The 19,334-nt window shown below is 43.6% G+C and overlaps 1 protein-coding gene across 1 annotated transcript in view; it reads right to left on the reverse strand.

The window, feature by feature from the left end:
• Nucleotides 1–8,679: 8,679 nt before the first annotated feature.
• RNF157 (ring finger protein 157) overlaps nucleotides 8,680–19,334 on the reverse strand; it is a 105,077-nt gene continuing 94,422 nt past the window's right edge. The window contains exon 19 of the mRNA XM_084838180.1: nucleotides 8,680–11,981. Within this exon, the coding sequence (XP_084694306.1) occupies nucleotides 11,851–11,981 (131 nt within the window). The 3' untranslated portion in view covers nucleotides 8,680–11,850. The remainder of the gene's footprint in view (nucleotides 11,982–19,334) is intronic.

Raw genomic sequence — 19,334 nt, forward strand, 5'->3', positions numbered from 1 at the left:
CACCTCCTCTACAATCTTTGAAAACTGTCTGCAGTGGGAAAAGGGAAAGCATTATGTGAAAGTATAATGGAAATGTGGAACAACTCTTTCTCAAACTTGCATTTTGCTCTTGATCAACACCATCACAAAAGCTTCTTCATGATTAAAGGAGAGCCAGTGTTTTGCACCGATTAGATTGTTGAGCTGGGATATGGGAGACCTAGGTTCAGGCCCCCACTTGATCAGAAGCTCACTGAGTGACTTTGGACCAGTCACTAACTCTCAGCCTAACCTACCTCACAGGGTTGTTGTCATGAGGATGAAATGGGAAGAGGAGGACCATGTGAGCTGCCTTGGGCCCTTTGGAGGAAAAGCCTGAGTATGAATGTAGCAAATACAATTAAAATGCCTGCTTTGGATCAGGGCAGTGTGCTATGGTGGTTAGAGTGTCAGGCTATGGTTGGGGAGACCCAGTTTCAAATCCTATTAAGCTCACTGAGGTGACCTTGAGCAGGCTAACCTACCTCACAGGGTTGTTGTGAGGATAATTCAGGCGGAGGCAGAATCATGTACACTACCTTGCGCTATTTGGAGGAAAGGCAGAATATAAATGTAAGAAATAAATGCAGGGAGAGCTTCTTGCTAGTATTGCTTTGCATGCTTACACTCACACAGCCAACCTCCTACACTCAGATAATTAATCTCTAGTACATCTGACATTTACATACAACTGGCCTTACAAAAGCATCAGACAATGCCTCCCTAAGGCAGTTTACCCATTTGGGAGCCAGGCCCAGCATGAACAGTAGAGGTTGCAACATAACCAGTTGCTCACTCACAAAAAACTATGGTGCTTTCTACAGTTCACAGTTCTGCTCTGCCAGTCTCAAAATGGAAATTATATTGGTACAGTTCTTTCTCTAATAATTTCAAAGCCCCTTGTCTCCATCTGAACACATTATCTACTGTCACTAGTCCCACGGTTATAAACTAACCTGTTTCATGGCTGGTCCAAGACATTTTGCTGCTTGAGCCAAAGGACAAGATGGTGCCCTCCCCACATTCCATGTACAAAAGCCAACCAGACTGGTAGTTGAATCTGGCTCCAAGATTGGTGAGGGCATCCTTCACTGCACTTGAGAGCAGTGGGCTAGCTTACGGGGGTGTAGAGCAGGCCACGTGGCACACACAGGTCTGTCCTCACCACTGCTTCCCATTCCTCAGAATCTGCTGCCTGAGGTGGCCACCTCAACTCTGCCTAATGGTACGGTCACCCCTGCCCTGGTTCCTAATAAATGTTAAATTGTTGAGTGCTACTGCTCCAAAACTTTACTTCTTCACATAACGCACAGTTAAACTATGGAATTCACCACCACAAGATGCAATGGTGGCCTTCCACTCGGATGGCTGTAAAAAGGGCTTAGATACATTCACGGAGGATAAGGCTATCAGTGGCTACTAGTCCTTATGGCTATGTATTACCTCCACTATCAGAGGCAGGCAGCATCCCTCTGTATACCAGTTGCAAGAATACAAGCAGGAGGGTGTTGTTGCACTCATGTCCTACTTGTAGGCTTCCCAGCAGCAGCTGGTTGGCCTCCATGTCTAGATGGGTTTTGGTCTGATTCAGCAGGGCTCTTATGTAAAACTGAAACACTCTGTTTTCTTCCTAGCAAATAGGTAGTAAGGCATAGGTTTCAGGGCTGGCCCTACCAATAGGCAGAGTGAGGTGGCTGCCTCATGTAGAACATGCTGGGGAGCAGCATGCAGCAGCAGGGTGTTGGAGTACAGAGCGATTTGTGTCACATGGCCTTCCCTGTGTGCTCTAAGCTAGCCTGCTGCCCTCAGGTGCAACAGAAGACACTGAGCTTTTCTACATGAGGCTGTTAATCTGTGTATCTCCTCTCAGGTTTGTCACAGAACTGAGTTCTGAGCACTACACAAGGAGGGTTTCCTTTCCTGCTTTCCTGCTGCATATCCTCTGGCTGGCACTGTGGTATAGCAGAATGGTGCAAATACAGAAGAGGAAATCATGCTTTCTATCGCTTTCATGATTAAATGCCACATTTTCCCCGCTCTAATTTTTTTTTTTGCCAAAAGTGCTGGTTAGACACAGAAATGAAACTGGAGTGTCATGGCATCGTCTTAAGAACCTGTAAACAACTCTGAATAGGGAATAATGAGCCCATGATAAATGCCTCATATAGAAAAGCCCACTGTCCCCTCACCAGTGTTGAAGTAAGATTCAACTACCAGTCCTGTCAGCTTTTGTACATGGAATGGGAGGATGGGTGTCCTTTGCCTCAGACAGCAAAATGTCTTGAGCTGGGCCCCAACAGCTCTATTCACAAAGTTACCTTGTTGGCAGAGTAAGAGTTACGTGGTGAATATTGTTTAAATTTTCAGTCATGAATGGAATTGTTTCTAAATGTCAGAATGCGGAAGGGAATGGATGAAGAATTGTTGGGACTTGAAGGGATGGGAAGAACTTAATTCTAATTTTCCTGGTAAAGTTAATTTAAAAATGTGTATTATCTACCATAGGAATAAAGAAATGTTTTAGTCATGTGGCTTGTTTGCATAAAACAGAATTTGGCCTGTTCAATGACTATGCTCTTTTGTGTGTGTTGTGTTGTGTGCGCGTGTGTGTGGGGGGGGTACCTTGCTTGAGCCTCTAATAGTTTACAGTATGCCAGAGGAGATTAGGGTCAGTGGGATGTGCACCTTGAGGGGAAAACACCTCCTCCTCCTTTCCTTGTACTATATATAAAGGTTTCAGAAGGGAGAACTAGTAGTGCAACTATGTAATAGACTCTGGTCCTACAGGGCCTCCCCTCTTTAGATGGTAGTGCAGTGGAGGCTGGTGGCACTTATTTTGATGGGGCTGTTGATCCGCTCTGAGTTTCAGTCACAACCAGTCAGAATTCTAAACGAGATATCCAAGGTGCTGAGCACTATTCCCAAAATGGGTTCAGTGCCTTGGATAGCTCCTTTAGAGTTCTGACTGAAACCCAGAGTGAATTCACAACCCCACTGACATCTGAGCCACCAGCCTCCACTGTAGGAATGTGGATTACTTCAGTTACTTAAAAAATGTGGTAAGTCATCCCTGACGCACTAGGGGGATTGCCTCCAAAGTCCTGACCTGACACTGCACCCTCCATTTAGACTGTAAACCAGGGATAGGCAACGTGTGCCCCTAGACACTTTCCTTGGTGGGTGCAGAGGTGCCCTACCCCCTTTAAAAACCAACAAATGGGATCACTTTAAAACAGTGTGAGGCCCTCCATTTGCTGCCACCTTCATTTCCCATGAATGCCTCTGGGTCATGCATGGGGCTAAGAGATATTCTTAGGAAATGAAGACAGCAGGCTGCTGCTGGTGAATGCTTTCCTCTGCAGCATGTGCAGCCACCAAGAAAACGAAGGGGGAACAGAAAAAGGGATCCCTGTCACTGCTGCCTGGTAAGCTAGGAGTAGGGTGGAGCTAAGGAAATCAGGGGGGCCCAGAAGGTCATTGTAAGCCTGCTTGGGGGAGCGGTCAGGGAAAAGGGCAGGGGGGTGAGGTGAGCAGCATAAACCAAGTAGGAGCTGAGGTAACTGGTTGGGAGCAACGTGGAGACATGGGCAAGGTTGTGGACTTTTATGTCCAAATAAATGGGGGCTGTGTGTTTAAGAAATAGAAAAGGAGAGAGAAAGGATTTAGGGGATTTGGGGACTTGGAGAGAGTCTGAAGAGAGTAGTTGTTCTTGTGCTTGCAGTGAGAAGGAGGGAGAGCTGTATATGTATGCATGTACAGTATGTATGCATGAAGGATACATTGGGTGCGTTGGGGTGGGGGAGAAAGAGAATGGGTGATGATCCAGAGTGTGAGAGAGAAAGAGGGGGAAATGAATTGGCTGGCAGTGGGGATAGAAAAGAGTTTGCCTTCTGTGAAATAGGTTCCTGTTGGCGCTAAAAAACTGTGGTTTCAAAGAACTTGTTTAGTATGTTGGGGCTCAGAATCCACCTCTGCCTTGTACTCAAGTCTTTGGGGCAGGTTATTTGTTTTTATGATTAACTAGGCCTCTCATGGCAGCCATTCTGTGGTGGTGCCCAGGACAGTTTCTCAAATTGCCAGACATGCCCATTGGTCCAAAAGGTTGCCTACCTCTCTTATAAACCAATGAAGTACTCAGATTTTGGGCTGTCTGCCTACCTGCCTGACTGCGAGTCCTTAGCACAGGGGTGTGGAATTACTTTGGAGTGGGGAGCTGAAAGACCCTACCCAGCATTGTCAGTGAAACAACATCAGTGGGCATGGCTACACTCCCTGACATCAACAGGTCCCTGGCCAGAGTGCCAGCTGGTGTTTTTCCAGCTGGCAATTTAGCCAGGGAACTGGCTTCTCTTGTCTTCACTGTGGGGAAGTTGAAGGACAAGCAAAGTGGACCAAGCCAGTCCTTTCAGGTCCTGCAAGTACCAACTGAGTGCACAGTCTGGCTTAGTTTCTGCTTCTTGTTTCCCACACCAGTATGCAGACTGTGACCTGCAATCACCTACAACTGCACTACAGAATGTGGAGCCAAAATGGGGGTGGGGGGGAAGAGTATTCTCTCAAAAATTCTCCAAATTTTGGCAAGCAAATTCAATGTAGAACTTAAATTCTAAACTAATTTTTCAATATTCCCTGTTATGTGTTATTTGATATGGGGCATGGGGTGGGGCATGGGGGAGGAGAGAAACATGGTGTAAAATGGTTGAATTTGGCAGGACGATAATTAAATTGTGTTTGATTATGTACAGAAATAATAATAAGTTAAGGTTTATGTGAGTATATTTTTTTTAACAGTACCGCTCAAATTTGAATATTGGAAGTGCTAGCCTAATAAAGATGATGAATGCATATGAAGCAGCACTCTGGTGTGTCTGCTCTAGATATTGTTGTATTGTAGATGTGTAAACCTGCTTCTCCCCCATTCCTTTTTCTGCTATGCTTGTCTGGGAATAATAGAAGGACAAGTGTTGCTGAAGAAGAATGAACATGGCTTCTACACAAGTAATTCCTGTCTCACTTACCTTTTAGAGTTCCTTGAGAGTATCAATAAACATGTAGATAGGGGTAATATGAAGACATAGTTTACTTGGACTTTCAAAAAGCTTTTGACAAAATCCTTCACCAATGACTCCTGAGCAAACTTAGCTATCATGGAATAAAAGAAGCGGTGGTCTTATGGATCAGTAACAGAAACAGAACAGAAAGCAAAGAGTAGGAATTAATGGACAGTTCTTGCAATGGAGGGATGTAAACAGGGTCTGCCAATGATCTCTACTGGGACTTCACAAATAATCTGAGCTAGGGCTGTGCAGTGAGGTAGCCAAGTTTGCCGGCAATGCCAAATTATTTAGGGTAGTTAAAACAAAATGGGACAGTGAAGACCTCTAAAAGGCTTTCTTCAAACTGGAGGGAAGGGCTTTAAAATGGCAAATGTGATTGAATGTAAGCAAGTGTAAAGTCATGCATATGGGGGGAGGGAGAATCCAACTTTATATATACACTGATGGGGTCTGAGTTGGCAGTGACTGACCAGGAAAGGGATCCTGGAGCTAGCTGTAGCGGCTAGTTCAATGAGAACATCAATTAAGTGTGCGGCTGCTGTGAAAAAGATAAATCCATATTGTTGAACATTAGGAAAGGAATTGAAAATAAAACACATAAAAGGAAATACTTTACACAGCATGTAGTAAACTATGGAATTTGCTAACACAAGATGTAGAGATGGCCATGAACCTGGACGGCTTTAAAAGGGAATTAAGACAAATTCATAGAGAATAAGGCTGTCAATGGCTACTAGGCATGGTGGCTATATATTACCTCTTGTTATCGGAAGCAGCTTGCCTCTGACTTCCAGTAGTATGGAGTACATGAATGGGAAGGTCCTGTTATGCTCATGTCCTGCTTGTGGGCTTCCCATATCCATCTGGTTGGTCACTGTGGCCAGTTGGTCTGATCCAGTACAACTCTTTATGTTCTTCCATGTATTCTAATGAAATTACCTATAGATGTTACTATTTTGTAAGATGTTGCTAAAAGCAGTTGGGCAGGTGGGTTTCGCTTGGGAATTATTTGATATTGTTAAAAGTGCTGGTTCTTGCCTTATAAGTACCAGATGGTGTTGGGCTTATCTTTGTGGAACATTTCCTCCTGAATGAGCCTCCCCAGCTCAGTATCTCCAGATAAGAACTTGCTCTGAATTCCATCTTATAGGGAGGCCTCCACTAAGAGAAGAGCCTTCTCTGTTGCAGCCCCAGAGCTATGGAACTCTTTTCCAAAGGAGGTTTGTAGTATACTCACTGCCTGTTCCCTTTCTGTTGACAGGGTTTTGTTTTTAAAGCTCTATTCCAGTGGCCTTTGAAAAGTAAGTTGATTGCTGCAGCTTATATTTTATAGCTTTTGTTGTGCTGATCTTATTTTTGGGGGGGGGTCTATTTTGAAATAAGTCATTTTATTGTTTTTATTGTTGTATTTTAGATGTGTAAACCTCTGGTGTATTTTATGAAAAGTTATATAAAAATAATTATAATCAATGTAGGTCCACTGGAGCATGCTGCTCAGAAACAATATTTTAAACTGACAATTTAAGTCATGCATCTTTTGCAGTCATCATTGTATGTCCCATTAACACTGCCTCAGTAACAATGATTTAAAAAATGAAATAAAAGCAACATGTTTAGAATTCCCAATGGTCAACTCGTCTTAGACTAACCGGAGTCTTAGCCAAAATGTGCAATGTGTGCGAAGTGGTGTTTCAAGGAGCTCTGCTCTAAACAGGGACACAGTGGACGCTGGATGCCCCTGGCATGAATCCAATGGGCAAAGCTGTGCCAACAATGAGATGCCATTAATTTTGGAAGACTGAAAGTATTTTGCATGAACAGGGCTTTTGAATCAAACTGAGGAAGAGCCAATGACCAGTAATTAAATGTGTACGGTTTGAATTGGAAATAAAGCATTAACGTTTTGCCGATGGGAAGGGGGGCGGGGAGAGAAAGGACAAAGTCATTCTCAGCTCTTATTTTTACACTATGCTTATCACCCTACAATAGCTCTATCCCTGACATCATGGCCCTGAAGGGACACAGCCAGGGCAGCAGTTCAACTTTAAAGCTGAAATGAGTTAGTGCTGTGAATTTCAATTTGTAAAATCACAAGGCTGACATTTCAAATTCTACAATCAGTTATTAAAACAAACACACCCATGCACAACCTCAAATTCTGGTGATGAAATTCAAATTCAGGTGGCAAATTCTGGATTTCTGCAGACAGGCTAGAACGTAGCATTGACAGATGCCACCCTCTGCCCTCCAGCCACTTGCACTTCTCTTCAAAAGGCTTCTCATTCATGTAATTGCGACTTCTTTTGGAAGCTGCAAATCCCTTTCCCTGGGGTAATAGATGGTGTTTGGCTCTTGCATGCCATCTTCTGATTTTAAAGCCTCGCTACAGCTCTCAAATAGTTCAGCAGTGCCCAAGGCTGTTGTCATAAGTGATACTAAGAATAGTTCTGGATTTCCCCATATTTGTTATCCAGTTCCAGAAGACAAATAGATCAGAATGCAGCTTTGTCATTCTTTAGAAATGGCTTTTCTTTTGCCTGAACTGGCCCCTGACACACGGGTGCTACTTCTTCTACCATTTCCACGATGACAACACTACTTTTAGGAGCTACTGCTGCCACTGCAATCATACCTGACATGGCATGGGTGCGAGCTTTATAGCAGCCCCACTGGGCAATCCCAAGAGAACTGAGAAGGGCCCACTGTGGCATGAAAGTCGGTTCCAAATAACAATACAAAACATCTGTGGACAGAAATCCCACTTGAACTCAAGTATTTGACCATCACATTTACTGGCTAAATGGAGGCAATCTGTTCTTATGCTGTCCCACATCAGTGTGCCTGTTGCCTTTTGTCATGGCTGTCACTAACTTGCTTCAAACAGAACTATCCTTTTTGTAAAGGTTGAGGTTTTATCAGATGTATTATGTAGACTTTTCCTGGACCACCAATGCTGTCAGGGTCCCCTTTCCTGGTAGGATCTAGTAGCTGGTAGTTTCTCATGGAGTGCTCTCTGCTTAGAATAATATGAAACTGAGCTGTTATAAAAGGAAGGAGATAAGCAATATACCAGATATGCCCTAAGAAACATTGGAACACACCCTGAATCTAAGCTACAGCTGCTCACCAAAATTCATCTTTAAACCCAGGGGTGGGCAACATGTGGTCCCCTACAGGGGGTGTAATGGCCCCTGCTGGGTTCCCTTTTGCCATCACCATGGCTGCCACTGCTGCGCCACCAGATTTCCAGTGATTTTGCTGGGAAACAAGGCACATAGGGAGCATGCACCCTGTTTCCCAGCAGAATCACTGGGAATCTGGTGGCGCAGCCGCTGGTGGAAACTGTGTGTGTGTGTGTGTCAGGCCCATGGTGAGTTGCAGGGGGGAGGACAACAATGACAATGCAACCTGAGGTGGATTCCAGGGGGCAATGCATCTCCCCAACCCACAGAAGTTGCTCATCCATTTAAACCAATGTCCCTCTTTCCATTAACATAGCAATGAGCAGCTAACAGCAGCCCCTCCCAAATAGAACTAAACACAGTACGAAGGTAACACAACTCCTCCCCGCCCCCCCATAGGCAACCACACAGAGACAATTCCAGCCAGCAACTGTCTGTCCCTTGTAAACAGCTTTATTCACTCTTTTAAAGAGTCATGCAGTCATAAATACATATTGCATCATTGCCATTGAGGTGTAGACTAGTGTATCTAGAGGGTTCCATACCCCCATGTTGTGGCATATGCGTGTCAGAGCAAAGTCTGACTGCAGTCCTGAGTGGGGCTCAAACTGCTTCCCTGCTCCAATGGCCTGCTTGACAATGATATATTCTAGATGGACACCATTTTGCATCTGGCAATTTGTGTTTATGTAAAAACAAAAACTCTCAGAGGCAGGAAACTTGGCCTTTGCTACAGAGGGGGGGAAAGGATACAAGAGGAAATATTTTATGGCCTTGCCTGGAAGTACTTCCTAACTCCTCAGGAAGAGTCTCCAAAATTCCAGTCTGCATTAACAATTTTACAATCTTTTGAGGAATTCCTGGAACATTAAGAAACATCTCATGTTTCAGAGGGGTATTTATGAGTAAAACACACATACTGCCTAGGCCAGTCCCATTATTTTTGTCAATGCTTCTCCCTCTCTCAGGTCTCATCTCAAACAATGTTCTATGTGGATAAGCTACTGACATGCTACTTACTAAAAATGGTGAGGTAAACTTGAGAAAATGCACTTTATCCTAGAATAGGCTTTTTCACAGAGAGGTGTGAGATGAGAGTTTGAGTAGCTAAAGCTCATGGTATAACACATTTTTCTGGGGCTCAGCAACCTCACCAAACCTTGTGAAGTGTCCCGAGACCACACAGCCATTTCAAGAGACTCCATGCTGAAGGCTCCTCAGTGTGATCATTGGCAAGTTGAGGGCTGTATCCAAGGTTCTCCGGTTGTTTTTCAGTTTACCATGATGACCAGAGCCAGTTACAATAAGGCCAAAGCCACATGAAAGTTGTCTCACAGTAAAAGGTATGTACACTTATTCCGTTGTCTTTTGTAAACAGTTTGTGCAGAAAAACCTGCTGGACCAGCCCAGATGGTGGGACAAAATAAATACACACGGGAAGTGATGCTTCTTTCAAATCACATTCAGTTTGTAAACACTACCGATGTTCTCCAGCCCAGCAGTCCAGCATTTCTCATTTATCCTTCTGTTCCTGACTTCAAGGAAAGATAGGGAAATGGTAGTCTGGAGGCTGTGTAGTTTTGTGAGGAGGCAATACAACGATTGTTCTTGTTTGACCACACAAAGTAAGCTGATAGGAAGACCTGAGAGGATTTGAGTCTTTGCCCTTGAAGATAGGGGCCAGTTTATGCAGAACAAGGCAAGATGTGAGCTACCCCCTTTCTCTGGAGAATTGAGAGAGATCACGGAGAGCAACTTGGGAAGTTAACTTTATGCTCCCAGTGAAGACTTATTTTGCACAGTCTGGTTAGTGATATTATAGCCCCTAATCTTATTAAGGATGAACTAGAAGCAGGGATTCAAGCTAAAATGAAGCTCCCCACCACCACCATTATGTGATCTTTGACTGAATCATTCTCACTGAATTAGCACTTAGTAGCACAGACATATATTATTGCTCAGCTATAGTGCTACATTTGTTCTATAGTAGTATGGGACTAAAGGACTAGAAATTCAGGGCACTGATAGGAGAAAATAGTCCTGGCTTTTAAAAAAGGCAATCTAACCTTACAAGACCAGGTGGTTTTCCCCGCTCCCACATCCCCAACAGATGCAATTGCTCAAATGCCATTTATGTTCATGGTTCCTGAAATCTATTAGCAAATATCAACATTTGCACCCGTTTTAGTGCAGATATGCTCAAACAGCAGTCTCCGAGAAGGCTGTGTTTGTGATTCACCAGATTGCCAGTAACTAGCTAGCAAGGGGGGCTGACAATGCAGCACAAGAGATGATGAGAGTTAGATGCAACAGGTGAGTTCCAATCAAAGATAAAACAATATTCCTGGGACTGCATGTTAAAATGGTTGGGAACCACTGCTTCAGAATGACTTCCACACACTCATCACCAAGGAAACTATCTTAACATGACCATTAAACAAATGCATAACTCATGATCCCCTTAAAGAGGTTTTATCCATATAGATGGAGTTTGCACTTTTAAGTAATGCCATACATGAAGTTCAAGGGACAGTACCTTCTCTAAAACAAACAAACTTCACAAATACTGCACTTAGTAATTCTCTTACAACTTGTTACTTTGTGTCAATTCTTTTCCCAGCTACACCCTCATGCATAATTAACTTCAGGTCATCTTTCATTCATGGAAGTATCACAAATTCATAGGAACAGAGAGAGGGTGTCTGTGAGTGAATTTTCACACAAACAATCCCTTTGTAATTTTTTTGTTGGTCAGGTGGCTACCATCTCTCTCCTCCATTCCAAGACAGAGCTGCTAGATGCCCCTTATTTTAAAGGGAACATCCCTTGTACTAGACCTTTCCACCTCTATGAGCTAGTATTATGTCCCATAATTCAGAACAGTCCAGGTCTTGAAGAACTCTATAGAACAGACAGTCCATCTCCTACATTGATCCCCTAGTTGCAGTCCAGGGAGGTTTGAAAGACAGCTCAAAGACTAGAGGGTCAAGTTGAAATGGCTATAGTAATGATAATCTCATTTCTTCTGCTACCAGAACTGCAGGCATTAGGTGGTGTCAAATGCATCTTTTCCACTGTGTGGATGGGAGAGGGAGCTGTGTCAATGCATCAATTTGCATATGTGAATTTATATCCTACCTACATTACAGGTAGACATTCTACATGCACCTGCTAAGAATTGTGACACAATATTAAATTCATAGCTAATAAAGGGAGACTGGTGTTACAGTGATCACCAAGCAAGCCTTTGGTTACATCATAAAGATGAAGATCAGTAAAGAAAAGGGAATGCTGAGCTGACAAGATGATAATAAGGAGACAAAGAATGGAAGTTTATGGAGGCAACAGTCATCAAATCCAACTCAAGTCATTTAACCACTCCTACTGCGAGTTCAGTCTAACACTGAAAGCTATGTGGGGAATTTGGATCACTCATTAAGAATGTTAGATGTGTGTGTTTTCCAAAATCAATATCACATTATCTGCAGTATTCAACAGGGTTAATGCCTGCAGCTTTCCTGCTCTTTGCTTCTTATAGTGTTTTAGGGAAAACGTATTCATTGTTGTGATTTTCTGCTCCAAACAATGTGACATCATCGAGGACCCAGAGGTCCCAGCATGCACTGCATGTCTTCATCATACTCCAGGTTGATGGCGCTGGCAGAGAAGTGGTGCCTCAGTATCTGGCTGTGATTCAGAGAATTGTCAGCTGATGCCTGGATACCTATGTGAAGAAAAGCAATGGATAATACTGTTGGCAAGAGTTCAGTGGGCTATAGGAACTACTACACCAGTGCCAAAGGATGGAAAAACAAATCTCAGCAGATAACCAATCTAGTATACTACATAGGCAACAGTTCTGTAAAACTCATTCTTAATAATGACTAACAACTAGGGCCCTGACTACATGCACCGCTTTCACCCTTCACTCAGTCAACTGCACAGCATTTCAGCTTCAAATTAGCCTCTGCTGGGATACACCCACAATTTACTGCAGGCTTCCCTAACAGACTCCGCTGTGCCCTTTTTTTTGCCATTATATTTTAATGCGCAGCTGTGCAATCCCATGAGTGTGGGGGTGCAACACTTCAGTGGCTGTTTTGTATTTTAGGGGTTCTGTTGTTTCTTTCTGTCCCTCATTAGGTAAAAAGTGGGTGCTCTGTGCTCCTTCATTTCCACGTCATCTGTTTGTCAGTTCCCCAGTCTGAGACTCTCGTGATGGTTCTCACTCAGAAGCGTGAGCAGTACGTGCCTAGCCATCGCTCCGAAATGGTGGCCGGAGCAAAGTTGGTCCTCCCCCAAGACTCCCCCAGCCCTTGGGCACCGAGTCCAAAATGAACCATTGCGAAGATATGAAGCTGCAGAAATGTGCAAAAGTGTGATTAAATGAAAAAGCCTCTCTGTGCCTTTGTAACTGCACAGCTGTGACAGGACGGGGGGAGTAAAGGAGCGTCACACAGTGACGCAAGCATTATGCATGCTTACAACACGCCTGCTGCAAAATGTGAAGTCAGTTTGGGGAAGGGACAGATAGCTCGCAACCGTGGGAAATCCGTAGCAAACGAAAAACATCCCAGCAAAATGGCTCCTTGGAAATTTCCGGGAGAAAACCATGGATGGCTGCGAACTGGCGACTATGTCATCTGTCCTGAACGACCTCAACTCGCAGCCACCCCACAGTAAAAGGCTCATGTAGATGGGGCCTAGGTTGCAGTTTTTACAGAACTCATTTTAGGCCTCCAGTGAACCCTAAGTTCATCCTGTGATATTGGCACTTATTACAAGGTACACCTGAGGTTCAGTAAAACCATTAAAAATATATCTTTACATTTCACTACCTATACTAAAATATACCCATGGAACATTGCCATATATTTTCTTCTATCATTTATCATTAACATAAAAAAAAGAAAGCCCATCATGCTTTCAGGTCCTCCAGGTGGTCATGAAAAATTGGATAGGCCTGCCAACATAAAATAGTGTTGCTAGGATCTTTGTTGTACCTTGGGCAGATTACTTAGCTTATATGGGCTGGTGGTCATTCATATGGCGTGAATGTGGAAGCTGCTAATAGTATGAACAAAAATGTCTGCAAGTGCACAAGATGTTTGTGCAGAAGCATTCTGCATATTAGAACCTTCCTGGTTAAATTTGTGGATCCCAGCACTGCCATGACCAAGTTTGTTTGGTCAGATCTCCAAAGGTTGCTAGTTTTGGCAAGAGAAATGCCCTTAAGGCTCCTCATTTTAGGAACATGTTTATATCCTCCCTCTAGCTGAACAGCCCAGGAGCAGGAACATAACAATAGCTCTATGGGTCAGACAGACCAGACTTAGAAAGTTGTTAACAGAACAAGGTAATTTTAACAGAGTACACTATTCCCTATCATCCACCTACACCTTGTGTCTTAGGGTCAAACTACATGTTAAATAAGTAGCATGCAGCTGGCCCTCTTTCTTTCTTCGTCTAAAGCAAATGTATCATCCCCACGATCTGAATCAGGACCACGATCTGGATCAGGACCACCCCACATGGGTAAAGGAGTTTTAAACCTACTGCATACCACTTGTTTTCTGAATCCCCCCCCCCAGCATGTTTTTACTTTCATTAGCTATTGAGCTCCTCCGTAGGTCGTTTTATTGTAGGTTTTTCATTAGCATATCTGTTATAGACTAAGATTTATAACTAATGAATGCCTTTGTTTCTTTAGTGATTTTTATTTATTATTATGTACTTCTTTTTGTTGTCTTTATTTTGTTAACCTTATTTCTAAATAAAATAAAATGTCATGAGGGGGAAAAAAGGAGAAAAAGGAGACTCTTTTCCTTTTCTTTTTGAAGAATCCACACCAGGGGCAGGGGGGTGCATTTCAGAAATAAATGTCTGGGAGGGAGATTTAAACCACCCCAACCTGCGGGGCGGGGTCCCAATTTAGCCTGGGGCCCCAAATGCTTACTTTAGAGTATGAAAGGAAAAGATGGTCAGTTGCCTGGTATGTATTTAACGTACCATGTAGTTTGACCCAGAATTTAGAAATACCCTAAGCATGAAGATGGCTTTCTCATCTTTTTTACTCACTACATCTTTGAAGTAGTGAGTAAAAAAATAGATCCGTCAGCAGTATCCATTCCATGGCCGCATTAGCAACGCTGGATCCAACCCTAAGTGTTTGGTCTTGTATAAGCAAGATAATACTGTAATCCAGAGTAGGCCCCTTAACATCACTTGGAGTAGGTTCTCAGAGGGCACTATTCTAACATCATTTTGTGTGCCACCTCATGAGCAGCTTGGCTCAAAGGACTACATTTTGTCTGGAAAGATGAGTTAGTAAAGATCTAGCACAACTTGGACAAAGTGTACTTGAAAGATCCTGCGGAGACACTCTGTCACCTATAGATAAGCTATGGAGAGTCCTGAGATTTTGAGTGTCCTTCACGAAATGTACTTTAAATTCCACCTAAAGCCTAGACTCCTCTCCTTTGTTAAGCAGGAACAAGATGATTGTTGTTTTTTGTGAACCTGGAAATTGGCATTCTAGCACTACCCTACTCTTTTGTGAGTCTATTATTGCCACAGAACTCCTGAACTGAGTGTCCCATGTGTTCCTTTCGTAAGAAATGTCAGAAAAAGTCCTGCTACTAAGCTAGGATTCTGAAGCTCCTGGCTGACTGCCCATTTTATTAATTAATTTATTAAATGTCTTAATCGCCCATCTGGCCGGTCACCCAGCCACTCTGGGCAATGTACAACAGTACAATTTGAACAGTAAAATTATACATTAAAACATTATTTAAAAATACCCTAACCCACCCCAAATGCATGCCTGAATAACCAAGTTTTCACTGCGTGGCGGAAGCTCATTAAAGAGGGGGCATGGCAGAGTTCCCTAGAGAGGGAGTTCCTCAGAGTGGGGGCCACCACAGAGAAGGCCCTCTCCCTCATCTTCACAAGCCTAGCTATCCTGGCTGATGGGACAGAGAGAAGGCCATATGAGGCTGATCTTGTTAAGCGGCCTGTCTGGTGTTGCTGGAGGTGCTCCTTGAGATAGGTTGGGCCGGAACCATATAGGGTTTTAAAGGTCAAAACCAACACCTTGAATTTGGCCTGGAAAACAACTGGTAACCAGTGTAACTCCTTCAGCACTGGAGTGATGTGATCACACCGGTGGCTGCCTTTAATCAGGTGAGCCACCGCGTTCTGCACCAGCTGCAGCTTCCGAACTGTCTTCAAGGGTAACCCCACGTAGAGCGCATTACAGTAGTCTAGACAAGAGGAGACCAGGGCATGTACTACCGATGGGAGCAGATGGTTGGGAAGGTAGGGGCGCAGCCACCTTATCAGATGGAGTTGGTACAATGCTGTCCGGCTCATGGCTGACACCTGAGCCTCCATGGACAGCTAGGAGTCTAGAATGACCCCCAGGCTGCAGCCCTGGTTTTTCAAGGGTAGCTGTACCCCGTTCAACACTAGGTCAACATCCCCCAACCTACTCCCACCAAAAGTACCTCGGTCTTGTCAGGGTTCAACTTCAGCTTATTCCCATTCTTGGATCTCTGAACCCCTAAACTTCAGGTGATTCTGGTACAGTTCTTGCTGGGGTAAACCCAGCCTGATGGATCCTGGACTCCTACTTTGAGCCCTTGTTTTCTGCACTCTCACTTCTGGGGGACTCCACCTGTCCTTGGAGCGGCCAAGGGAAGTATCTTCTTCTTTTAGGGGAAGGGGATTTAACCTGACATTCCCCCATCCCTCCCTGTGTTTCAGACAGAGCATGAGGAAGAAAAGGTACAAGTCTGTCATACACACCCTCTCCTTTTTTCCAGCTTTTGATTCTCACTGCAATTTCCCTTCCTGCCTTCTCAACCTAGAAGTCGACACAATCAGCTGCTAGCCACGAAGACTGTGCAGTGACCTCACTTCTCACCCCACCTTCCTCATCTCTGGGTCAGCCTTCAATAGTTAACCACTAATTTGACATTTTGTGATACTTTTTCAATAAGACTCCATTTCTGAAAAAGTTCTTGTCTCATCTCTGTTGCTCCCTGAGTACCATATGTGAGCACTCTGCAACCTTGACTAAACCAGTCCTATGTTACTCACACTGTGTTCCTTTGTATTTGGAAAGCATGCTGCTTTCTGAGCCAGCTGTACTGGACAGACAGCAGCCTGTCCTCTGGCAGAACAGAGCCAGGATTGCAATGGGAAACAGTTTCCCTAGCACATTTGAACTACCCCCCGCCCGCTTCCCAGTCATTTGTGTTCTGAAAGTACTTATTCTCCAATCATAGCCAAGTAGTCTGCAGATGTTATAGCAGACATGTGTCCTGAGCAAGCATGGCAACAAGTGGTTAGAAAGTTACAACCAGTCACCACAATCCAGCTTGAGCAACAGTCCTTGGACCAGCCTTCTTGAACCTGGTGTCCTCCACATGTGTTGGACTATGCAGGCTGGGAATTATCGGAGGTGCAGTCCAACACATCTGGAGGGCACCAGGTAACAGGTGGCTGTCTTAGACTTAACCTGTTCTACTGGTTTGTGGATCGTGAACATAATTGTAAACAAAATATCCATATTTTCATTGCCTGACTTTTCCAAAGTCATGTACTTCACCGAGTACAAGGAAGGCCTTCCCTAGTTGTTTTTCTGTACAAGCAGTGAAAATAATTACTTGACCCTGCCAATATTTCATGTGCAAGACCAGAAGGTGATTATTTCTTCGTCAGAAAAGATGGGCCACTGTGTTCATCCAGAGAGGTCTTCAAAAGAAAAATTATACTGCAAAATGAAAGCTACATTTTTTAAAAGAAGTGAGCAACAGAGGACTTCATGTATCTCATACCTATTCCTCAATGCTTATGGGGCAGGACTCCGGAACTGCAGCTGTTTAGTAGAAAAGACCAAAGGCAAATGGTGAACAAGAGAAAAGACAGACAACACAAATGCATATGCATGCAATGTGGAGAGAAAGAAAAACAACAAAGAGGCCAAAACAAGGAACTTTTTCTACACTGTACCTCAGTGCTACCCTAGAAGAAGCCTTTGTGTTGCAACTCTTTGGAATCACATTCAAAGCCACCAATTCCATGAAAAGCTTCTGAAGTGGGCAGTGTGGCCTTATCTCTTGCATGGGTACTGATATTACAATATAACATCACTGTACATTCTATAGCAGGGAACTGCTAGCAGATCATAATAGAACCCTCATGACATGGCCTCCAAAAGCAGGGATGCAGTATTTTGAATGGGCTGGACTAGCTTCTCCCTGCTTTATGTCTTAGTTGGCGTGTAAGGCTCATACATAGGAGATTTGGAGCCAAAATATCTGCCACAACCTCAGATTTATTAAAATGCACACAACAAATTCCATAGGGATTTGGAAAGAGGCTTACATCAATGATAATAACAATACAAAATCAAAATGTTGAGGTTCAAAATTTAAAATTACTAAGCACTGGCTTTTGCACAAAAGCCAAAAACAAGTGAAAGCAGAAGCTAACTTGTGCCATATCTGTGAGCTATTTTTAGCTCAGCCTCCACATTTAAACACACAGGACAATTAAGCATAAAGAAGCAATAGCTAGTATGTCTGTCTGGTCATAATTAGAAACCACACAATAGCTTCTAGAATACAACAGAACTTAATATACCTTGATAACCATGTCTGAGGGATTTCCATGCCAGAGATCAATGCAAAGTCCCTCAGAGTATTCTGCTTACAACTTAGAGACAATGTTTCAGCAAAGCAAAATGCATAGGCGGAAACCACCTTCACGTTTCTGTGCTACCAGATGTGAAAGGAGCACTAATTGGCCCCTGTGATATTAAAATTGCCTGCCAACAGAAATACAGTCCCTTGAGACGGACCAAGATGGTCAGTACTAGTTATTTGCGGCCATCGAGCCATTTCCGTTTCAGTGGAACACCACTTCGCAAATTGCCACTTCACTTGGGGCCCCTGGTCACACTACTTTTTCTACTCAGGCACACAAAACATGCACAGATAATTTCAAATGTGAATGATACATGCATGCGCACATGCACACACATTTGCTGCTTTCCCTCCTCCCAAATACACATGAGTGGATGGTGGGAGTTATTGTGCCCCAGGTCATATTTGGAAGGGAAACCTGGCAAATAATACATGCATTAATATTTGACACCATCTCTCTGTGTTTTGTTCTTTGGCATGTGTACCTGAGAAAGAAATGGTCCTTATTCTAAAGAATAAATCTTTATTTATTTATCTGATTTGTACCCTGCCTTTCTACCAAAAAGGGTACTCAAGGTGGAAAATGCATAGCTTGAAACCACCTTCACATTTCTTTCCAAGTAAACCATCTCATCTGCAGAATTAATACTTGGCATGTTCATTAGCTGTACTTACCTTTGTACCTATTCACACTTTAAAAAGAGAAGAGAATCCAGAGACTAAAAGGCCCCAAAACAAAAGCAGCCGAGATGGGGTGGGATTACCTCTTAGATAATCTTAAATGGTGTACCTAGGGGAAGTTAATTAAAATAGGAGTTCAAACTTTGGAGTGAAGAAAATGGAGTGTGAGGGAAACTAGAGGACAACTTCAGAAATGCACCTCTACCATTAAAGCAGCCATATAGAGCATTACTCCAGCCATATGTCAAAGGGCTCAAGACCACATGCATCTATGGACAGGCAGCTCAAGAAGTCATCCCCCATTCTGCTCTAGATACAGCTTCTGTGCCAGGGAGGCGAATACATGCTACGTCCTGACTAGGTATAAAGCAAAAGTATGGGTATGCACAAGAATGCACTGCAGCCAGAGTGTGAGCATTTGGTCCTGCTTTGCACATATACAGTGTGGGGAATGGGGAATCTGCCGAAAGTTCCTGCAAGCAGCAAAGCCATCCATAGGGTATATAAGCCACAGAAAATAAAGCCACATCGTGTGACTGCATATTGCATCATCCAATTTATTCCACAGGGCTCCTAATGTCCAAATTCCACCCAATAAATATTGCAGGCAACATCAGGAAAACATTTCTCATGAGTATGCAGATACAGCTAGAACAGTGTGAGGTAAGGATGGGATCGTCCATCCA

The sequence above is a fragment of the Heloderma suspectum genome, chromosome 2 (genome assembly GCF_057233095.1).
Source record: "Heloderma suspectum isolate Gila_16-S chromosome 2, 16-S_ref, whole genome shotgun sequence".
Lineage (NCBI taxonomy): Eukaryota > Metazoa > Chordata > Lepidosauria > Squamata > Helodermatidae > Heloderma > Heloderma suspectum.